This window comes from Paroedura picta, chromosome 10, assembly GCF_049243985.1.
Source record: "Paroedura picta isolate Pp20150507F chromosome 10, Ppicta_v3.0, whole genome shotgun sequence".
Taxonomy (NCBI): Eukaryota; Metazoa; Chordata; class Lepidosauria; order Squamata; family Gekkonidae; genus Paroedura; species Paroedura picta.
Window position 1 is genome coordinate 85,949,986 of NC_135378.1, and position 15,953 is coordinate 85,965,938.

At 50.3% G+C, this 15,953-nt stretch overlaps 1 protein-coding gene across 2 annotated transcripts in view; it reads left to right on the forward strand.

Moving 5' to 3' along the window:
- Window positions 1-15,953, forward strand: part of FBXO41 (F-box protein 41) — a 50,164-nt gene that overhangs the window by 17,354 nt on the left and 16,857 nt on the right. For both annotated transcript variants that reach the window (XM_077301239.1, XM_077301240.1), the window contains exons 3-9: window positions 2,332-2,542; window positions 3,556-3,635; window positions 4,725-5,080; window positions 5,833-6,074; window positions 6,428-6,543; window positions 7,839-7,991; window positions 15,448-15,543. In XM_077301239.1, the coding sequence (XP_077157354.1) occupies window positions 2,332-2,542; window positions 3,556-3,635; window positions 4,725-5,080; window positions 5,833-6,074; window positions 6,428-6,543; window positions 7,839-7,991; window positions 15,448-15,543 (1,254 nt within the window). The remainder of the gene's footprint in view (window positions 1-2,331; window positions 2,543-3,555; window positions 3,636-4,724; window positions 5,081-5,832; window positions 6,075-6,427; window positions 6,544-7,838; window positions 7,992-15,447; window positions 15,544-15,953) is intronic.

The window sequence follows — 15,953 nt, forward strand, 5'->3', positions numbered from 1 at the left end:
CTGGCGCATACAGACGCAGCATGTGGAGTTTACGGAGGTGGCCTCTGGTGACACTTTATCTGAGGCCAGAGGGCTGGGTGACAGTGCTCTGGACTGGGACTCCCTGTGTCCCCTGGCCCTACAAACCATCTGCATCAGGGCTCTGGGGCAGGGGAGGCGGGGAGGTTTCTCACCTGTGCACGGCTGCCGGCTCAGCTCCAATTCCAAAGGGAAATGGGGGCTCCTGACTCTTCATGGAACGACAGTTCGGTGTCGGGGTTAAGAGCGATGGACTCCAACCCAAAGAACTGGGTTTGATTCCTCGCTCCTCCACTTGGGTCTGTCCCAGTTCTCTCAGAGTTTTATCCAAATACTAGCCAGGGCTGACCCTGCGTAGCTTTCAATATCTGACAAGATTGGGCTCTCCAGGAGACATAATGCCTGTTTTCTGCCCTCTTCCAGGGAGGGCTTAGAGTTCTTCCAAAACTACAGGTGCCCTCCAGATGACAGACATCTGTTCCTCTGGAGAATATGGCAGTTTCGAAGAGTGGACTCTATGGTATACTATAGAGTCTAAGAGTAGAAGAGGTCCTAGAGTGATCACTCTGTTGTGTTTCCAACTGCCTCAGGGGCTGCCCTCAAATCTCCAAGGATTGCCCAAGTGGGCGTTAGCAAGGGGAGGCTGTTTCCCCATGGACCTCAGGCCCCTTGGTGGTCTTCAGCGTCTCCAAAGCAGACCCCTCCTGCCCATATACAGAGGGCCACCCTCCTGCCACATCCGCCCAAAGACTGGAATTCAGTTTACCAGTTCCATATTGGGAAATTCCCGAAGATTGGGTACAGTTTGGGGAGGGAATTCAGCTGGACTGTGACTGGTAGTTGCGGTGCCTTAATTTCCATATCTGGGGGGTATCTATCAGAGTGCCCGGAGAGGGTGGTTTTCTGGCCAAAGTGAAGGTAGGCAAAAAGTCAGAGAATCATAGAATCCTAGAGTTGGAAGGGGCCTCCTGGGTCATCTAGTCCAACCCCCTGCACTGTGCAGGACACTCACAACCCTCTCGCTCCTCCACTGTCACCTGCCACCCCCTTGAACCTTCACAGAATCAGCCTCTCCGTCAGATGGCTCTCCAGCCTCTGTTTAAGAATCTCCAAAGGAGGAGAACCCACCACCGCCCGAGGAAGCCTCTTCCACTGAGAAACCACTCTGACTGTCAGGAACTTCTTCCGGGTGTTTAGATGGAATTTCTTTTGCATTAATTTCATCCCATTCGTTCTGGTCTGTCCCTCCGGGGCAAGAGAGAACAACTCTGCTCCATCCTCTCCATGGCAGGTTTCTAAATACGTGAAGATGGCTATCAGAGTGGGTGGAAAGGAATGAAAGACAGGGGCTGTTCTCTCCACAACACATTGGGGTTCTTTTGGTCCTTGTCCTACAGGCTGGAATGCAGTCACGCTGCAGAAACCCAATTTTAACTGCAGAGTATTCCTCGGCCACTCTTGGTGCATCTTGGAGCAGCGTGATGTTTCCCTGCACTCTGGGTTTTTGCTGACCTGTTTGCCATCCCACCCTGCCTCTGACCTACATTCTGTGCCGTAGATTCGGTGACCTTTTCAGAGCCCCCCCCCCAAAGGCTCAGCCAGTGTGTGGACTCCTTAGCCTGCTGGGCATGCATGTTTTTTGAGGAGACAGGTGGGGAAGGGCATCAGGGGCAAGTGCCAGGGGGAGGCGGTTTCATGTCACAGAAGGAAAATGAGGACGTGAGCAGGCTGGATTTATCCTTATGGAACTCAGCATGCGCAGGATGTTGTAGTTTTGAAAGGTGGCCAGTTCGATACTGAGTGAGCACTGCTTTACTGCCTGCCCTCAGTGAAACCATGCTGAGTTGACTGATATAAAATAAAGTTTCCCTCCCTTTTTGAGTCAGTAGGCCACACTGTCTTTTAGGGACCCTGGTCCTAAGTCATTTAGGATCTTGGAGCTGAGGAAGCAGCCCTCCCTGTCGGGTCCAGAAACAGAAGGGTAATCAGTACAGAACTTTCAAAAATGTTATTTATGTATTTTATAGCATCTGTGTTTCCATGGTAACGCGGAGTCATTCACTGGTTAGGAGCACAGTTCAGGAACAGAGCATCTGAATTGCGTGCAGAAGGTTCCACTCCCTGGGACATTCAGGTACAAGGACCTCCAGGCGCAAGCGAAGGGAAAGTTCCATCTCTGCTGCTGCCAGTCCGGCCAGGGCATGCGACGCTCGATGGACCGGTCGCCTGACTCAACGGGCAGCGGCTTCACACTCCCGTTTTGCTCTCCCTCAGAAAGGAGACGGCTGGTCTCGCTCTTGTCTCCTCATGCAGGGAGGTGATCCAGATCGACCAGTTCCTGAAGGAGACGGCGGCCCGCGAAGCCAACGCCAAAGTGCGCCTTCAGCAGTTCATCGAAGAACTTCTCGATCGGGCTGACCGGGCTGAGAAGCAGCTCCAAATCATCAGCAGTAGCTGCGGGACCACCCCCAATTGCAGCTTGGGAAGGTGCAGCGTGCCCGGATCCAAGAGCTCTGGCAGACCGGTACTCAGAGATGCTCTTCTGTTTCAGTGGGAAATCCTCAGTGCAAGAGGACAGATTGGGGGGGGGGGTAGCCTTCTCGGGGTGTGTCTTAAGCAAATCCGTTTACTTCTGCATCCTGCTTTCAACCAGAGGACCCCAGGAAACCCCCAAGCTGAGCACAAAAACAGCCACACCCTCCCCAGATGTATGTTCTGAGAAATCATGCAAAGATATACTGTCTCTGAACATGGAGGTTCCCTTTGCTACTATGCCTAAACAAGTGGGCGTCTGCGAGGCTTCCCGTCCTCCCCTCCCTTCATTCCCAAGCTGAGGGTGGCTGTTTTATTTTGGGGGGAGAATTTAAACCCCTAGGGTATTTTTAATTTTTTTTCAGATTTTAATGCCAATCTACAGGGTCATGTTTGCAGGGCTCTCTGTTGATGGTCGGTCTGGCCCCAATCTGTGAATTTAGATATCCACAGATTGGGTCATGACGATTAGGATATAAGATGTTCTGAGATCATACACTTCTAGACTGTAAAAGAGGGTCATTTTTGCACTGGGAAAAGTAGTGCGGTGACTATCTTTTGCTTCAACCCCACAAAAAAACCACACACGTTTGTTTTGCCTCTAACAACCACACCTGCTCCTGACCCTTGTGGCTGGTTTGGTTTCCTACACAGAGTTCTAAAACAAAAGACAGGTAATACCACACTGTCCCTGTAGATCACCCGTTTGGGGACGGCTGAATGAATCCTTCTCCCTTCCAGCGTATGATCCACACTCCCAAAAATCAGTAGCTTCATGAAGCTGTTTAGAAGACTGTAAGGAGAGCCCTGCGGGATTGGAAGTCACCTTGCTCGGGAAGGAAGCTTTGCAGTTAGCAGAACAGATGTGCAGGATCCAACCTACGGTTCTGAATCTTTCCGAAGAAGCAGGGCTGGGCCTGCTGGGGGGAAATGTCCTGGTGGACCTGGGATGGACGTCAAGTGTCTAGTGAAGCTTTTCTCTCTCTCCTCTCTTTGTCTCGACAGAGGGACCGGCATTCCGTCCCCGGGGCCACAGCTCACAGCTCCTATGCGGTTTCCAACCAGAGGTCATCTTCCAGCACGGGGTAAGAAACCTCCTTAGGAGCTGGCCTTTGGCTTTTTATGTCCCCCTGTCCTCCTCACCCTTGCCTTGTTTACGAGCATCGTTGAAATTTCAGCTGCTTGTGCCATCCTGGAAGGAAGTGGTTCGTTGGAACACATAATTTTTGGAGCCAGATGCTCCAGAGTATTTTAGAACTTTTTAGCTCAAACGTTCACCCCCTTTAAGGGTGGCATTTGCCAGTGTTTTCAAAATATAGATTCAGGTGGGTAGCCGTGTTGGTCTGAAGCAGCACAATAAAATCAGAGTCCAGTAGCACCTTTAAGACCAACAAAGATTTATTCAAGGCGTGAGCTTTCGAGTGCAAGCACTCTGTGCTTGCACTCGAAAGCTCACGCCTTGAAGAAATCTTTGTTGGTCTTAAAGGTGCCCCTGGACTCTGATTTTATTTTTTCAAAATATAGTTATAGTGTACTTTGTAATAAAAAACATCTGTTTTGGTTTAAGTTAATTTGTTTCTTAAAGATTTCTTCCTCCCCCCCCCCCCCCCAAATCTTTGGGTACCCGAAATTGTTGCTTCTTGAGGTCATTAGTTTGTTATTATTTCTTGCACTTATATGCCGCCTTTCCCAGAGGGCTCAGGGTGGATCATGTCAATAAAAAAAAGAGTGTGTTTTAATATATGCCATCAGAATTTAGATTCTGAAAAATCTAAATTCTGAAAAAACTAAAAAGTAAAACTAAATGGCTCAAAGCTGTCTCCTCCTCCTGGGAGAAAAAAAAAAGAGGGGTATAATCTAGTCTCCCAGATGGATTGATTAGGTGGAATTCGGACAAGGAAGTCTGTGGATTTTTAGTCTTGTTTCATCAACTCCATCAAGCACAGGCCTGGCGGAAGAGCTGTGTCTTGCAGGCCCTGCGGAACTGCCCAGAGCGTTCCACCAAGCCGGTTGGGCTCCCCCCCTTCTGAGTGGTTTTGCACCTCCCAAGTAAACCCAACCCAACCTCTTCATGGCAACTTGCTTTTGAGGGGCAGGCCCAGATGTTCAGCGTCTCCCCCCTGGTGGAGTCTCTCTAGCTGTCCTCCTTCCACCCCTTGCCCCTCTGCTCCCAGGGCCTCCAGCCGCGCCAAGGCTGTTTCCCAAAGCTCGGGCTGCTATGACAGCGACAGCCCCGAGCTCTATCAGGGGGACGAGAACGCCGACGGGAACCCTTACCAGAACCGAGGGTCCGACACCGGGTTCGACAAGGCGGCGGGAATCCGCAGTGCGGGCCTGCGAAGGCAGGCGATCCAGAACTGGCACCGGAGGCCGTACCGGAACAGCACGGAAGGGGAGGAAGGAGACATCTCAGACGTGGGGTCCAGGACCACCGAGTCGGAGGCCGAGGTGTGGGAGACGGAGGCCAGGGTCCCGCCCGAGGTTCAACCGCTGAACTTGGCCCGGCCGGGCAACAGCTCCAAATTGCCGGGTAAGTCTTTCCCCCGGGGATGGCGTGGGGTGGCGGCAGGCTTGGAGAACATAAGAGAAGCCATGTTGGGTTAAGCCAGTGGCCCCTCCAGTCCAGCACTCTGTGCCAAAACCCAGGGGCCATCAGGAGGTCCACCAGCGGGGCCAGAACTCCAGAAGCGTTCCCCCTTAGGCCCTCCAATCACCTAGAACAGGGGTAGTCAACCTGTGGTCCTCCAGATGTCCATGGCCTACAATTCCCATGAGCCCCTGCCAGCGAATGCTGGCAGGGGCTCCTGGGAATTGTAGGCCATGGACATCTGGAGGGCCACAGGTTGACTACCCCTGACCTAGAAGACAGAGCATCACTGCCCCAGACATATGTACAGAAGAGAAGTCATGTTGAATCAGGCCAATGGCCCATCCAGTGGCCCAAACCCAGGGGCCATCAGGAGGTCCACCAGCAGGGCCAGAACTCCAGAGACCCCTTCATTCTTACCCCCCAAGCATCCAGAAGACTACTAGGGTTGTGTGGTTCGGCGCGGTTCAGCCACTTAGGCAATCACCGAAGCATGGAGAGGAGGGGCGGCAGTGCCCCAAACCCGACCTTCACATCGCTGTTTGTCTTCCCCTCTCCAAACTATTCTAGCAGATCTGTGGCAGAACTTCTGGCACTGCAGATCCTGTGTTGGGGCTCAGGAGTCTGTTTTCAACCTGAAAAGTGGTGGGTGGTTATGATGGGCCGTCTCCTTGCTTGCTCCTCCCTCTTCACAGCCCGGTCCGAGGGGGGCGGCGGGAAGGCCGTCCGGCCGGAGAGAGGCAGCCCGGCTCGATCCAACGAAGTCATCCGGCCTGAGATCCTCAAGATGCGGGCCGCCCTCTTCTGCATCTTCACGTACCTCGACACCAAGACCCTGCTGAGGGCCGCAGAGGTTTGCAAAGACTGGAAATTTGTGGCCCGGCACCCTGCCGTCTGGACCCGAGTGCTGCTGGAGAACGCAAGGGTGTCCTCAAAGGTATGGGTGCAGGGAACTGCCTGAATCGGGCCCCAGTCTGTCGAGATCGGCATTGCCTGCCCAGACTGGCAGACACTCTCCGAGGTGTCAGGGGGAAGTCACGAAATCCTGCAACTGGAGATGCTGCCGGGGTCTGAACCAAGTCCCTTTGCATTCTATTGGCCATCTTCCGTACGTGCGAATCCTGCAGGCCTCTCGCGGAAGTCGATGGGGCTATGGACCTGGGGTGGGGCTGATTCCGTCCACGTGCATCCTTCTGGCGCACAGAGGAGTCGATGCCATGTGCAGGGCGCTGGTCCCCGCAGGCTGGGCTCCCGTTGCTGAGAGCTGCTCTCGTTTTGCTCCTCCCACAGTTCCTGGTCATGCTTTCCCAGTGGTGCAACCAGACGCATTCGCTCACCCTCCAGAACCTCAAGCCCCGGCAGAGGGGGAAGAAGGAGACGCGGGAGGACTACATGAAAAGCACACGGTGAGTGAGCGGGAGACAGAGAGAGACAGAGAGAGACAGAGAGAGAGAGAACCTCTCCCTGCTCAAACTGGGGGAACGGCAGGTGAAGACCCCTCAGCCATAATAAAGCAGAAGAAGGTCTCGGGCCAAGTGATTTATTGTTCAAAACAATTTCAAAATGGATTCCCAGGTCTAGTCTGTATTCGAGATCTTCCTCAGTGATATTCTCAATATCATAATAACTCAGATCTTCTCTAATAGGGTTTTTATGGTTGTTGGAAATAACTTAGTCTCTTATAATGTCTTGGCTTATGTAATTCAATCCCAAATTTATAGGGGTAGGGTTGTGTGCGGCAGCATCCAAATTGGCTGTTTAAGGCCAGTTCGGATGCCGAAGCACACAACCCTATATAGGGGGTGTACTAATATTAATATTACACGGTGTAATTACTCTGCAGCAGTGACCCAGACACATTTGCTCGCCTGGGGCCATTTTGGGTAAGGTTGCCAATCTCCAGGTGGGTAGAAGAACAAAGTAGAAGGATCAAGGAAAAGGCTGATAAATAAACTTCTTTAAAGCCAAGGTTATTATGTCAATTTCCCAAGGAGTCAAGCCCAAACGGGGTCTGGATTTACACACCGTTTTCAAAGCACTCACTTTGCATCCTTAAGCTTGGCCCTAAATTAGCATAATAAAATAATATCATGATAGAAAATTTTCTTCATATAAAGTCAAAAAATGAAAGCAGAGAATCTCATATACACGGGAGCTTCTGGTGTTCCGCAGGGCCTGCAAGACGGAGCTCTTCCGCCAGGTCTATGGCTGAGGCCGGGGTAGCGAGGAAGATCGGGCTGGGCCCCCCTGGTTCCAGGCAGCACCTGGGCCAGGTGATATTGATGGCCCCTCTTCCAACCCCCGTTATTAGATGGTTTGAACAGAGGGGTGATTGCTAATACCGCCATGCTCTGAACTGTTGTTATTGCTATGTCATGTATTTTAATGGGGGTTTTACTGGGGGTTTTAACAAAGGACAGTTGTAACCCCCACAAGCTGGTTTCAGGAGGGGTGGGGAATAAATTTGATGATGATGATGATGATGATGAAGAAGAAGTAGAAGAAGAAGAAGAAGAAGAAGAAGAAGAAGAAGAAGAAGAAGAAGAGCAGACCATAAATAAAGAAATGCAATTATGAATGTGGGTGTGGACAGGTGATGGTGGCAGATAAGCTCAGATGTGGCTGCTGTACGGGATGTGAGTCTGCCCTGGAGACGTGCCCTGAGGCCTGACTCGCCCTGCCGTCTGGTCCTTCTCTCTAGGGGCTGCCTGGAAGCCGGCCTTGAGTCCTTGCTGAAGGCCACCGGGAGTAACCTCTTGATCCTACGGATTTCTCACTGCCCCAACATCTTGACAGATCGCTCCCTCTGGCTGGCCAGCTGCTACTGCCGGGCGCTCCAGGCCGTCACCTACCGGTAAGCGGGCGGATGGGGCTTCGGGCAAGGAAGAGATTTGGCATTCAGAACAGAACAAAACTGGGCTGAGGGAGGATCCAGCAGCAAACAGTCGGGCAAGGATCGCTGATTCCGTGAATATACTGGCCTTTGAACTTAAGGAGGAGGCTTTTTTTCTTATTATTTTATTTATCTATTTATTTATTTATTTATTTATTTATTTACTTATTTACTTACTTACTTACTTACTTACTTACTTACTTACTTACTTACTTACTTACTTACTTACTTACAGTATTTGCTGGCGTATAAGACTACTTTCCCCCCCTGAAAAACATGGCTCCAAGTGGAGGGGGGGGGGGTCGTCCTATACGCCGGGTGCCCTTCAGTTGGGATAGACAGAGCTGCCCATAGTGGCCCATAGTACTGTAATGTAATGTAACAAACTCTATATTTTGAGTGGAAATGTTGGGGGGTCGTCTTATATGCCCAGTCGTCTTATACACCGGCAAATACGGTACTTACTTACTTACTTGCTTATTAGATTTATAGCCCACCGCTCTCAGAAATCAGCTCACGGCGGGTGACATGAAAGAAAATTCATGCAATAAAATTTTAAAGCGAAATAAACAGAAAAGGAGAGAAAAGGGTTTTTAAAGTATTATACATTATATACTTCATACGCTATATAATATTATAAAGTGACATGTTGATAAACATCTAGTTTTCCCCCTTCTTATCAAATTCCTACTGTCATTTTCCTTACTTCCTCCTCATCCAAATCTTTAATGCTAAGTTACTGCTGCATAAATTCTTTCCATCACTAATTTCTCCCTTATACATTATCTCCAGGTGTCCATTGAAGCAAATTTGTTATGCCTTTCGGAACAATAATTCGACATAAGTCAGAGATTGAGAAAAAGACCTTTAAAGCTATACATTGTTTTGGTATAACCTCACCTCAATCTTTATAAAAGTATAGATTTTAAAGATGTTTCTCATTATAGGTTTAGCTTGAGCTTTCATAATAAACTCTCCCTCTTTCTTCAAATTTCAATGTTGATCTATTTTTCAAATACGACGTTAAAAAGAGGAGGCAATTCTGTGGTGGGCTGCTACCATGAAGAAATATCGGTAGCCAGATCTCAAACTAAGCTGATTCTGTGGACTTGGGCAGATTGTGGGCAGGTGGGCAGAAGGGCCTGTGTCGGAGCTTGGCTCTTGGGGCCCTTGCTTGCATGCCCAGGGAAATACCAATCACTACTTTGGGCTTGGGAAGACTGCCCAGGGATTCTGCTTTTGGGGGGGGAGAGGGCATCATCTGGGAATGGAATTGGGGTCACTGTGGGTGAACAGGTAGTTGCAAATTTCCTGCATTCTACAGGGGGTTGATGTCCCTGGAGGTCCCTTCCAACTCTTATGATTCTACGATTCCGGTGTTACGGAGGCTGTTCAGCTCCATTCCAGTGAGTGGCTGCAACTGTGGCTACAGGGTCACCTGTCCCCACCTCCCAAACCAGACACCATACTGGGCTGCGTCTGGACCACCAGACACAATCTTTGGTAGTGCACCCAGTTTTCCGGGTTCACGCATTGTGCGAAGCAGCACTGAAAAGACAGTGGAGGCGTCAGGCGATGACCGCTGTCCTCCTCTAGTTTGGGGGGGAGAGCGGTGTGGGAAGGAAGCAAGTTTTTGATGAGCCGCCCACCCTGCCGCTGTTCCCAGCTGGGGCTTTATTCTCGGCAGGGTTGCCACGGCAAAGCGGTTTTGCCACCGGCTGGGGAGAGGCACAATTGTCCCCGTGTCAGGACTACTGGGAGAAACCCTGTAATTAGCCCGGCTTGAGTTAGTGCGGGAGGCGGTTTTCAAGAAGGAGGCGGGGGGGGGGGGAGAGACATCTGGGGACCCAGGAGAACTCTTTTCATAACAGGCTGCTGGCAGAGGGAAAGGGGCTAGCCCCCTGGCTTGGCTCTGCTTACCAGCCTGGGTCACTTAGGGACGCAGACAAGGGGGTGTTTTGAGGAAAGGAAATACCCCTGCAAGTGAAAATATCAGCACATCAAGAAGAGAGGTTCTGATATGGCCTGCTCTCGTCTGCAGTGGTTTTCTTTTTAGAATCATGGAGTTGGAGGGGACCTCGTGGGTCATCTAGTCCAACCCCCTGCACTATGCAGGACACCCCCTTGAACCTTCACAGAATCAGCCTCTCCGTCAGATGGCTCTCCAGCCTCTGTTTAAAAATCTCCAAAGAGGGAGAACCCACCACCTCCCGAGGAAGCCTGTTCCACTGAGGAACCGCTCTAACTGTCAGGAACTTCTTCCGGATGTTTAGATGCATTAATTTCATCCCATTTGTTCTGGTCTGTCCCTCTCGGGCAAGAGAGAACAACTCTGCTCCATCCTCTACATGGCAGCCTTTTCAATACTTGAAGATGGTTATCAGATCCCCTCTCAGTCGCCTCCTCTCCAGGCTAAACAGACCAGGGTCCCCCAAACTTTTCTCATGATGCAGAATACAGAACAGAAAGAGACACTGCAAGTTTCATTTGCAGAGCTGTGAATATTAAGCTGACGTATCACAATATGTCTTATACATTTTCCCCTTGAGTTCATCTTTCCATCATTTACATATACCTCATATACATCAATTGTTTCTTTCTTTCAGTTGTTGAGAACCAGTGGGGTGTGCTGATTAAGAGAGGCAGCTTCTAATCTGGCCAGCTGGGTTTGATTCCCCGCTCCTCCTCCACATGCAGCCAGCTGGGTGACCTTGGACTAGTCACTGTTCTGAGAGTGCTGTTCTCATAGAGCAGTCCTGTCAGAAGCTCTCTCAGCCTCACCCACCCCACAGGGTGTCTGTTGTGGGGAGAGGAAGGGATGGCAACTGGAAGCCACTTTGAGACTCCTTCAGGCAGTGAATAGCGGAGTATAAAAACCAACTCTTCTTCTTCATCTCATTTTATTAATTAAATAAGGTACTGGACTCCAGTTTGTATTAAAATCAGATATTGACCTGTTTTGCAACAAATATGGAAGTTTTTGGCACTGACCCGCCTTCCATCAGTTTCTTTAACCACTCTGCAACATCTGGAAATTAAGCAGGCTTAGTCCTGGTCAGTATTAGTAAGGAAGACCACGGAAGGCCAGGGCAAGCAATGGCAGAGGCAAGCAATGGCCAACCACTTCTGGATGTCTCCTATCTTGAAAACCCTCTAAATCAGCTGCAATCTCATGGTCCTTCCCTCCACCTCCATGCCTGTTCTTGGACCGTCCAGGCCTGGCCAGCTGGCCACTGTGGGAGAAAGGATGCTGGAGTGGATGGACCTTTGGTGTGATCCAGGAAGGCTGCTCTTATGTTCCCCTGCACATTTTGACATCTGTGCAGCTCCTGGGTTACGCATGTTTCCTGTGTCCATGTTTCTTCACCTCCTGGCATAGCATAGGGATGTTTCGTGTCCTCATCTGATTTGTTTGATACAGCGTGGAAAGCCTGGGGGTGGGAGAAGGACTCCAAGGCGGGATTGTTGATGCAGCCAAGTTCCACTTCTGCTAAAAGAAGTTGGAGGGCAAACTCAGCCTGGGGTCCCTCGTGACCCATGGGGGCAACAGCCCAAATGCCCGATTTTAATTATTATTATTATTTTTTAATGACAGGCTCCGCTAAGGAAGAAGAGGGTGGAAGCACTAGGCAGGGGTTGGCGTTCGCAGACCTCTCTGAAAAGTCAGCGGGACACAAGTGTTCTCTGAAGGGGTGGGGAGGGGACACAGAGAAAATGATGGCCAGTTGAGGAATGCAGACGATTCTCCCTGGCAGATTGTGCATAAAAGATGGGAGGCCCTGCTTGTAGGCACAATTCCTGCACTGGCCTCTGGAGCCCTTTGATCCTGCTCAGCCTTGTGAGAACTGATAGCCGCAGCCCCTGAGAGGTATTGCCTGTTCTGACTGGCAGCGGCTGCCCAGAATCTTAGGCTGAGGTCTTCCCCACCACCTCCTGCCTCGTCTTTTAACCTGGAGATGCCGGGGACTGAACCGGGGACCTTTGGCCTGCTAGGCCACTAAACTACAGAGACCCATTGCTCTATAGCCAAACTGGCTCTCCAGCTGTCCATGGACTACAATTACCATTAGCCCCTGCCAGCAACTGGGAGAGTCACAGTTGGGCCACCCCTGCCCTATAGAAAGGCAGACTCTGTGGCATTGTCCTTTCCGGGCTCCGCCTCCAAGAGTTTCGGGCACCTGGACAGGTAGATTTCTGGGAAGGCCCGCTCACTCCCCATCCGCTCGAGCCAAGCTGGGGGGAAACCTTTGCCAGAAGCTGCGGAGAGCCACTTCTGTTTGCGAGTCAACTGGCCGAGTCAGCATCGGCCGTCTTTGCCTGCCTGGAATATTCTGCTTCACCTGAGTGCTTTTGCGGCTCCCTCACCTGTCACCGTGACTCATGCGCTTTAATTAAGGCTGAGCCAAACCAGTCCGGGCCTCTTGGCAGGCAGCCTTCCCCGAGATGGATGAGCCTTCTGGATAAGACGACTCTGGCTAATTTTAGGCTCCTCTGAAGCACCGAATTGGGTCATTCAAACCGGGAAGGAGGGAAGCAAGGGGTCCACAAGGGGTCCACTTCGGAGGCTCCGGCGAATTGGTGCTTTGGTTGCCCTCCTCCAAGTACACTTAACATCTAGGGTTGCCAAATTTCATGTGGGGCCTGGAGCGCCCCCCAAATTAGATGGAATCTCCAGGCAACAGAGAATGTTTCCCTGGGGGAAAATGACTGATTGGGAGGGTGGACTCTGGAGATTTCTACCCCATTGAAATCCCTCCCTTCCCAAGATTTCTTCTTATTTTATCCTTGGCCAGGGTGGGTGTAGTGATTTGAGAGAGGGGGAATGGGAGAGTGCCAAGACCCAGACTCTTCTTGTGAGCATTCTTGGGCCAGTCATTCTGCCTTAGCCTAGCCTACCTAACAGGGATGTTGTATGGAGGAGCAGAAGACCATTTATGGCTCCTTAAGGGAAGGGCAGGATTAAAATGCCCTAACTATAAATGCAAGAAGAAAAGTTGGGTTTTATACCTCACTTTTTGCCACCAAAAGCCTCAAAGCAGATTGCAATCACCTTCCCTTCTTCATCCCACAGCAGGCATGTTGTGAGGTAGGTGAAGGTGAGAGAGCTCTGAGAGAACTGGGACAGGCCAAGGTCACCCAGCGGGTCTCACGTGCCTCAAAGTCACTGCTCATTTCTTCAGATACCAGAGCAGCGACTTACGAGAGCTCTGCCTCCGCCACAAGTTTTGCTAGTCTTTAAGGTGCTTCTGGTCTCGGGGTCCTTTCTCCCGCTACAGAGAGAAACATGATGACCTGTCTTGATCTACCTCCACGGAAGGCGCCATATTTAGCCCTACAGAATGGAAATCCATCAGCCTTGTGATAGGAGGACGGAGGGACTCCCATTCTAGCTGTATCTGAAGAAGGGAGTGGTGGCACACAAAAGCTCCTCCGCGCCCACATCGTGATCAAAATATAATCATTTTTAATGCATTGAATCGCCTTTTTATATTTGTTTGTTGGTCCTGGTATTTATCCTAGGGATGCTGATTTTAATTGTGCGGTGATACCCAGACGGATTTATGGTATTGATAAGCTCTCTCTCTCTCTCTCTCTCTCTCTCTCTCTCTCTCTCTCTCTCGCTCTCTCTCTGATAAATTGTTTGTTGATTTAATGACTATTTATGAGCTACCTCAAGGCCTTTCCATGTAAGTGCAAAATAGGAATATTTTAAATGTCAAGGCATTTAGAGATTTATAACACTGTGTACCGGAAGATAGTTTTCTCCCTCTCCCAAATTGTTAAAAATCAGGAAGGAAAATGAAAAGGACTAGAAATTCAGGGCAGGAAAACGAAACAAAATCCCTTCAACAATTGTACATAACACTTGTCCCATGGAACTCACGGACACAAGGATTCCTGATTTGCACTGGTTAAGATGGCCCAGGGGTTTGTGGCAATTGTAGTCCACGGACATCTGGAGAGCCACAGTTCGGTTATCCCTGGACTAGACAGTCATGGAGGATAAGTACCAAATAGTACCAGCCATGGTTTAGCTAAAGGAGCCTTTCTCAAGTTTGTTTGCTATTGAGAAAGCCCTTAAACATCCTTCAAGCTTTGATAAACCCAGACGTGGCATGATCATGCAGAATATGGTTGGGAAGCAGAGCTGTGGACACGCCCACCTGGGCCTCTCCCCTCCCCACCCCCTCCATGCCCATCACGGGCCGATTTGGAAGGGAGGGGGCAAGCAAAAGGAGGAAGAAGACTGATGCTAGAAGAAACTATTCATGACATTAGAATGTAATGCAATTTAGAATCTAATTAGGATCTAATTCTCCAGTCTTTAGACCGGAGTGCTAAGTCAGTACAGCCTGTCATTTGTGGGGATAGCTCCATGCTTGGGCGGATCAGGTTAGTAACAGGTCTCTTTTAATTACTCTACTGTCCAGTTGGGAATGCCTCTGCCATTAATCACTAACCTTGCCAGTTTTAATCTCTCCACTATGTTTTTCAAACTGGAGTTGAACCCCAAGGACTGATAACTTTACAAACTCAACCCGTTATTCTAGCAAGGCTCTTGAATCTGCCGTGTAGCTTCATTACGCTGTATATTTGTTGGATAGTTTTACTATTATTTATTTATTTCTTGATTTATATACCACCCCCCTCCAGTTATCTGTCTCGGGGTGGTCTACACAATCTAAAAAACTCGGCGAAACTCTAGTACATAAGATTAAAAAACAGATTAAATTATATAAACCACAATTCAACACCTGTTGCATCAATTTTGGTTACTAAAGTCAGGTTGTAGCCAGCAGATGGTAACATATGGGGAGGCGGGAGGGGAGAAAAAGGAGGACAGAGGGGGCAGGAGGGAACCCCAATAATTATCTAGCTGTCCTCAACAGTAAACCCGGCGGGAGAGCTCCGTCTTGCAGGCCCTGTGGAACTCGGGTTGTTCCAACAGGGCCGGGAGCTCATTCCACCAGGCAAGAGCCAGGACCGAAAAGGCCCCAGCTCTGGTCAAGGTCAGCCATATTTTCGGGGCCGGGGATCCTCAGCTGCTTGGAATTAGGGGAGAGCGGTTCGGTGTGGTTTGGCTGCCTCAGTGATCACCGAAGCCCGAGGGGCAGTGCTGGTGGTAGCGTGCCAGCCGGTGCCCACACACAGGCACCAAGCTCTGCACTTATGTGCGGCTGCCAGCTGGCACACCGACACGAACGCCGCCCCTCCTCGGGCTTCAGTGATCGCCGAGGGGCCGAACTGCTGTTGGAATTACTTGATCGAAGAACTCTCTGGGGAACCCAGAGAGGTGGTCCCTCAGATTTTCACTGTGCTTCCTAATCTACCCAGTCCTTTCCTTCCTCCCCAAGAAAAGCCAGGCAGGCATTCATTCACACAGGCCCCCTCCCCTCTCCTTTCTTCCTCGTTGCAGGAGTTCTACGGATCCCGTGGGGCACGAGGTCATCTGGGCATTGGGGGCAGGCTGCAGAGACATCATCTCCCTACAAGTGGCACCGCTCCATCCTTGGTAAGAACGGCTCCAGAGCGTTCCTCGTGTGGGATTTTTTTTAAAAAGCAATGCCTTTTGCAAAAGATATCAAAATTAGTGATGGTGGAGGACATGAGAGCCCATGTGGTTAGAGAATCAGGTGAAGATCTGTGAGTTCCGGTTTCGAATCCTCACTCTGCTTTTGGAACTCGCTGGGGGGGGGGACTTCAGTCCGTTCTCAAAGCCAAACGAGATAAGACAATGTGTCAGCCAGTGGGGGAACCGATCTTTATTTTTGGAGGTATAATTTTACCTCAGTGTGGGGAAGTGTGCAGGGGATCCATCATACTTGGTGTCAGTAGTGGGATATGAAAAAGTAACCCTTCACTTTCTGGTTCTCTGTCACTTCAGCACTTGGACCTGGCTCAGTGAGGGAACCACAGTGGGTG